We start from the raw sequence: 7,500 nt of genomic DNA, 5'->3' as shown, positions 1-7,500 counted from the left end.
CCCAGAGTCTCGTGATCCCACTTTTGGGACCTTCCGACGAGCAAAGTCCATGGGGAAACCAGATTTCACTTAACAACCAGGTTACTAATTTTACAACTGCACCAATTTGCTTGACAAATGTGGCAAAAAAAAAAAAAAAGTCACGTCAAATGATGCAAAGCTCACTTAACCAATTTGTCACTTAACAAAAGAAATGTTGGACTCAATTGTTGTTGTAAGTCGAGGACTACCTGTATACCGCTTCATAATGTTTTCCCTCTCTAAGTGGTTTACAGCAGTGGCCCCCAACCTTTTTTGTGCCACGGCCCGGCACCGGCATCACAAAATGATCCGCGCCCGGTACCGGCATCAGCACGCATGGCAAGGCGAGCCGAGCGACCGGCCAGCCAGCCGTCCCCGCTTCTCCCCACCACCTTCAACTCCTCCTTTGTACCTTTGTCAATGGGCTTCGGGACGGCTTCGGGACGGTTGCTCGGCCCGCCTTGCCATGCGTGCTGAAAGAATCCTCGCGCCTTAATTTTGTTCGAAGCCACCCCCTTGATGAAACTAAGGCGCAAGGATTCCTTCAGGACCCAAACGCCGCTTTCCAACCGGAAAAGCTCACCGGAAGCACTTTCTCATCAAAACAAGATGGCGGCGCCCAGCAAACCGGCGGCCCGGTAGAAAATGTTCCACGGACGGTGCGGTCCGGGGCCCGGTGGTTGTGGACCCCTGGTTTACAGAGTCAGCCTGTTGCCTCCCCCAACAATCTGGGTCCTCATTTTACTGACTTTGAAAGGGTGGAAGGCTGAGTCAATCTTGAGCCGGTCAGAATTGAACTGCTGGCAGTGGGCAGAGTCAGCCTGCAATACTGCTGTCAACTCATAAAACATTCCTAGGCCTGTTTTAATAGTTGCCATTAAAAAAAGGGGGGGAGGGGAAGGAAGAAAATCTGGAAGAGCAGTGCAGCAGTTTGGAAGCGAAAATACATTCCAGCTCTTATCTTTAAAAGACTGCAACTAAACTACCAGAGCTTTTGCCTGCAAATATATTTAATTGGAGAGCATGAATGGTGACACCCAGCCCATGAATGTGCTCAATTGAAGAATGTGGTTTATGAAACACCTGTGGGGGGCGGGGGAGAGGGGAAACAGGGTCACAGGGGACTGTAAATTACGTATGCCATGGTTGGCTTCATACAGGGCAGTGCCAGTATGTCACCTCTAATGAATCCTTTGAAGTTTTTTGAAGTTTGGCTCGAGAATCATAATTTAATTAGGGCGATTGCTGGAATCCTGACAACTGCATTCTCTACCACTGCACCACCACGGCTCAACACCGTATCCTATGCATTTCTTTATCTAAACTATCCTGAAGGTGTTAAGACACGTCAGCCTCCCCCCCTCCCAAAAAAGCTGGAAACTTCTGCCAGATTTAGAAGTGAGCTGCCTGGATAGAAATATACAACCAAGATCCAGTGGTTGCCTTTCAGTTCACATCTGCTACGCATTAGGATTTCCTTTAAAAAAAGAGCAAGACTGCTTTCTTAATTTTTTTTTTCTTGAGGGGAGATAACTGGAAACACAAAACCCAGTTTGCAGGGCCACTGTGAGACACAGAGGAATGTTAGGTTGGCAAGGAAACGTTGAGAGAAATTGTCCCGTCACATCTGGAGGGTGGGGAAGTTGCCTTTGACACTTCCAAGACTGGGTTGGAGAGTTTCAGCAGGGATTTTACAGATTCCATCCGTCCCTAAAATATAACACCAAAAAAAACAAAAAACACACTAACTTCTGGCTGGGTTTGCAGAGAACACCATGCTTGGTTTCTGTAAACGATTGTCGGGTGATCATGCAAGCCCATAAGCCATAAAACACCCTGGCCAGATTCTCACAATCGTTTGCCAATTGTCTCTGGAGATTCTTAATCCTCCAGGGTCATGGTTGTCCCAAACGTGCTTTTTCAAAAGGCAAGTTTTTCCTTTGAAGTTTCGCTCCTCATCCAAGAAGCTTCTTCAGTTCTGACTGAACTGGAGAAGATTTATATTCCTTGCAGGCAGCGGATCATTTGCATTCTTTTTCAGAGAGTTGTTGAGGCCACTTGGAAGTTTATCTGTGCCCTCAAGGTCACCTGGAACAGTGCAAATGGGTGTGGAAGCTTCTTGGGACTACTGAAAGGACTGTTGTAAACAGGAGGTAGATGTTGTCACATCTGCGTTGAGAGGGCTGTTCAATTTTGACATATGAACCTGTTCTGTCTCACCTGTGACCACGAGGTGAGAGTCCAAGTTTCCAAAGGGATATAAATAAACAGACAGGAACAGGAACGACAGAGTTAAATTCCTTTGGCTGCAGAAGTCCTTGGCAGTCTTCCACAAGCTGCCTGCCAAGTCCAATAATAAAACAAGACCATAAATCAAAGGCAAACGCCGCACAGAGAATTTGTCAAAGCTTCTATCCCAAATAAACAAGTTGTCCCGAACGAGGATCCAGAGCTAACACGCCCCCTTTTATTCCCTGAGGGGCGTGTCAGTCTCTCATCTCAGTCCCTAATTTGACATTTCCTTTTACGTTGCATTTCACGTCTATGTCTACGTCTTTGCCTTGCATCAAACCAACACTCCTCAGTTTGATCCTCAGCCAGAGGCTCCGCTACGCTCTCCTGATTATCTGCCGACACCTGAGGCACAACCAAGGAGGAAGGTCCTGGGGAGGAAGATAATTCCGAATCCTCCAGCAAAGCAGGCTCAAACCTCAGAGCCAAATCCTCCTCTTCCTCATGGCTCAAGTCTGTGTCTTCTAACAGGGCAGGCTCAGACCTCCGAGTCACACTATGGCACGCCTGCCACAAGTGGCACACAGAGCCATTTGTGCCGCCACGCGAGCTGCAGCAAACTTACCTCACTGCGCATGCACGCTTCTCACAGCTGATTTTTTCTGCTGGTTTCAGGGCCTTTTCGGCCTCCCATAGACTTGGAAAAACCTCCGCAAGGCTTTTTAGGACGATTATAGGCCGCTCGTCACTTCCTGTAATACCAGAAGTGACAAACGGGCCTATAATTCAGCCTAAAAGCCTTGCAGAGGCTTTTTCCAAGCCTCTGAGAGGCTAAAAGGCCTCAAATCAGCCGGGAGGCACAGTGCAGGTAAGGGAGTGGCGGGTGGGGATAGTGCGCGCATGCGGAGGTGGCGTGGGGGGACGTGCATTGCATTCTGGGTGCTGGCACACGCGCGCGCAGCATGCAATTTTTGGCACAGGAGCCCCAAAAGGTTAGCCGCCACTGCCTTAGACTTATATACCGCTTCCCGGTGCTTTGCAGCCCTCTCTAAACATTTTACAGAGTCAACCTATTGCCCCCAACAATCTGGGTCCTCGTTTTACCGACCTCAGAAAGATGAAAGGCTGAGTCAACCTTGAGCCCTGGTGAGATTCAAACTGCCCAATCTGAGGCAGCCAGCAGTCAGCAGAAGTAGCCTGCAGTACTGCATTCTAAGCACTGCGCCACTACGGCTCTAGATGGCCTCTTTGAGCCCTCTTTCAAACCATGCTTTCAAACCTCTTCAAGCAAAAGAAAATCCAGCTGCCTGTTGGAAAAGCACCTTTGGGAAGTTACGTGTATAAGTAATCCTTGACTTCCAGTCATTCTGTCAACGTTCCAGAAAAACCCAGCTCCAATTAAAAATTAACTCCGAGACAGGCATTTCCTCCAAGTTTCCTTTTATTAGAGTGGTTATACTGGCACACCTTGGAAAACCCGAATCTGAAAGTTCCGGGTTTCGATAAGAAAAAAAAATTACAAATCCACCCCCTGCACCCCTCATGGCACCACATGCCCCAATCGCCATTCACCCCAACTTGAGACATCCCCTCGACTCCTCCTCACCCAGGTGCAGAAATAACATGACCTTGACTTTAAAGAAGAATGCTATTATTGTTCTGACCAAGGATTCCGAGACCGTCATTACGCACACGCTTATTTTAAAAACAAGTCTTGTTTTATTGCAACGCTGGGAATGATTTTCAATTCCAGCCGGTAATGAATCTCAAACAGTCCCTCGAGATAAGCACCCACCTTTCTTTGCTGTGAAGTGCTGCCAATAACAGAAGTGTCAAATAAACTAGGACAAAAACCAACCGAAGAACAAAGAGCTTCAAGAATGAGTCTGAACCAAATGAAAGACTTTGCTTCCTGCAAAGGTTTCATCATCTTTGCCTGTCCTTTATACCTTATGGGAGGGGCAATCACCTCCAAGCCTTACTCTCGAATCGCCCCTTCTGCTTCAGCTTGCTCTCGCCTTCTGGCAGCTCTGCGCATACGCACACTAGGAACAGGCTCCCCTGGGTCCTCTGCCTCACTGCTGCCAGACTCTGAAGGCTCCGGAGGCAGCACCCCGCTCCCAGATGGTCCTGGCCCCATCACTGCATCAGAGGCAGGACCCTTGTCCAAGTCCTCTCCAGACTCCCTGACTGATCCCCGTTCTTCCCCACTGTCCACTTCCACTGCCGTCTGCGCAAGCTAACCACAACAATTATGTCTAACCACATACGCTCCATGAATTCCCCTCTCCCAACTTCCCATGCTCAAGAATGTGGCGGCGTGGAAGCTTCTGGTGTTAATATGGCTTCCAAAGCTGACACATTCGTTTAGTGGCCGTTCAACCTTACAACGGCGCTGAAAAAAAGTGACTAATGAACGGTGCTCACACTTATGACCTTTGCAGCATCTCCAGTCATATGAGCAAACTTTGGGTGTCAGGCATGTATGGTTACAGCCTCCTTTGAGGTCACAGGATCGACATTTGCACCTGCCTAGGGAGCTTCTAACAAGCAAAGTGTCAGGATTCCGGCAGTTGCCCCAATTAAATCATGAGTCTCGAGCCACACTCCCAAAATGTTTTATGAGTTGACACAAAGTGCATGAGGGAAGCAGGACTCGCTTAACAACTGCATACTTCGCTTAACAGATGTAATGATTCACTTAACAACCATGGCAAAAAAGGTTGTGATATTTGAACATGACTCAGTTACTCTAACAATGTGTTTGCCTAGCAATAGAAAAATTGTTTAGCAATGGGAAATACTGTATTTATAGTGCACGAGTCAAAAAAAGGGATGTGAAAATATTTACAGACCCCTCACACCCCGGACATAAACTGTTTCAACTCCTTCCCTCAAAACGACGCTACAGAGCACTGCACACCAGAACAACTAGACACAAGGACAGTGTTTTCCTGAATGCCATCACTCTGCTAAACAAATAATTCCCTCAACACTGTCCAACTGTTTACAAAGTCTGCACTACTATTACTGTTAATCTTCTCATCACTCCTTATCACCCATCCCCTCCCACTTGTGACTGTATGACTAACTTTGTCGCTTGTATCCTTATGATTTATATGGACTGTTTTCTAGTATGATTTGATTGCTTATTTGTACCCTATGACTATCATTAAGTGTTGTACCTGATGATTCTTGATTCTTGATGAATGTATCTTTTCTTTTATGTACACTGAGAGCATTTGCACCAAAGACAAATTCCTTGTGTGTCCAATCACACTTGACCAATAAAAGAATTATATTCTGTTCTGTTCTGTTCTGTTCTATTCCCATTCTATTCTATTCTATTCTAAAATTTGGCTTCTCATCATTCCTTATCACCCATCCCCTCCCATTTATGACTGTATGACTGTAACTTTGTCGCTTGTATCCTAATGATTTATTTTGACTGTTTCCTAATATGATTTGATTGTTTATTGTACCCTATCATTAAGTGTCGTACCTTATGATTCTTAACTCTTGACACATGTATCTTTTCTTTTGTGTACGCTGAGAGCATTTGCACCAAGACAAATTCCTTGTGTGTCCAATCGCATCTGGCCAATAAAAGAATTCTATTCTATTCTAAAATTTGGCTTCAAGTTCCAGTCGTAAGTCAAGGGCTGCCCGTAAACCCAATCCCCTGCGTCATAACGTAACTCCAGAAATGAAAACTGACCTGCCATTTCCTGGTTTCGTCCTCCTGCTGGTTCAACAGGAAGTCATCCATCAGAGTCACCGCCTGGGAACAGGTGTCTGCTCCTTGTGCCCGGATCCAGCTCTGGAGGTCCGATGGGAGGCTGACCAGGAACTGCTCCAGGATCAGCAGCTCCAGGATCTGCTCCTTGGTGCGTCTCTCCGGCTTCAGCCACTGGTGGCAAAGCTCCTGGAGTTGGCTGTGGATCCTCCGGGGATCTTCCGCCTCCCGGCAGCAGAACTGCCTGAAGTACTGGCGTTGGGCCTCCATCTTGATGGCTTCCTCTCTCAAAATGGCGGCCTTCACTTTGGTGTAGTCTTCCCGGTCTCTGGGTTCCAAGCTTTGGAAAGCCTCCTCAGCTTCTCCGCTCAAAGCAGGGAGGAGACGGGCTGCCCACTCTCCTCTGGGCCAATGGCAGGCTTGGGCCACCTGCTCAAAGGAGGCCAAGAAGGCCTTGGGGTCTTCCCAGGGGGAGGCCTCTGACGGAGTAAGATGTCCTGCCCCGGGTTGACTGGGCTGAAGGGTCCTGAGGAACTCTTGCCACTGGGTTTCCCAGCGCTGTTGCATTGTCTTGCAAGTCTCCCTTTGGCCCTCTTGGGATCCGGGCCCTTGTAAACTGTCTGCCGTATATTCCAGCCGAACGGCACAGCTCAAATTTTTGACATCTTCTGGTCTTTCGTGACGGGACCTGGTGGTTCCTTGCCTTCCTTGTTTCATCTCTTTTTCTGCTTTTGTCAATCCTGGCCAACCAAATTTAAGCCACAGGTCTTCTGGAAAACAAGATGGTAGGCAGATGGGCTCACTTCTAAACTTCCGAATGGTGCCGGAGATCTAGCTAGCCCTAGTGGTAATCCTGGACTTTCGACCACAATTAAATTATGGTTTATACATGGCTGATACTAAGCCTGGTTGATATGGCCACAGTGGCCAGAGACACACCATATCTTATGGTAACCTATATCATCATCATTTTAATTATTGTCTATCCACTACAGAATGAAGGCCTCTTCTACATGTTTCCAATCTATACGTTCCTGAGCGTTCTTTTGCTAATTGGGCCTGCAATACTTGCTATATACAACCCATTATGGTTTGGTACCAAAGTTCACTTCAAACAGGTAAGATGCAACACCATCTGGCTTTGGCTTTGCCATCACAGTCTGCAAATGGTTGGCTGAAAGGTTTGCAACATATTCATCAAATCCTGACAGGGCTGCCCTCCTTTTCTTTCGTTCCTTCCTTCCTCCCTCCCTCTCTCTTCTTTTCCTCCTTTCCTCTATTCCTTCCTTCCTTTCCCTCCATCCTCTCCTTTTCTTCCTTTCCTTCATCTCTCTCTCTCTCTCTCTCTCTCTCTCTCTCTCTCATATATATATATATATATATACATATACATATACATATACATATATATATATATGTACATGTATATGTACATGTACATATACATATACACATACACACACACACACACACACATATATATGTGGACACAATACAGAAGCCGGACACAA

General features: G+C 47.0%; 1 protein-coding gene across 6 annotated transcripts in view; it reads right to left on the bottom strand.

Moving 5' to 3' along the window:
- The window catches only part of LOC113430525 (uncharacterized), a 23,250-nt gene that overhangs the window by 11,776 nt on the left and 3,974 nt on the right, over window positions 1–7,500 (bottom strand). For 5 of the 6 annotated variants that reach the window (XM_087952906.1, XM_087952909.1, XM_087952908.1 and 2 more), the window contains exon 2: window positions 5,972–6,759. In XM_087952906.1, the coding sequence (XP_087809032.1) occupies window positions 5,972–6,759 (788 nt within the window). The remainder of the gene's footprint in view (window positions 1–5,971; window positions 6,760–7,500) is intronic. The other variant, XM_087952907.1, reaches the window with a different exon arrangement.

This window comes from Notechis scutatus, chromosome 2, assembly GCF_049901735.1.
Source record: "Notechis scutatus isolate UNSWTSFEM ecotype Mainland chromosome 2, rNotScu1.2, whole genome shotgun sequence".
NCBI classification, from domain to species: domain Eukaryota; kingdom Metazoa; phylum Chordata; class Lepidosauria; order Squamata; family Elapidae; genus Notechis; species Notechis scutatus.
The sequence above is the reverse complement of the archived record's forward strand: the minus strand, read 5'-3'. Positions and strand labels throughout refer to the sequence as shown.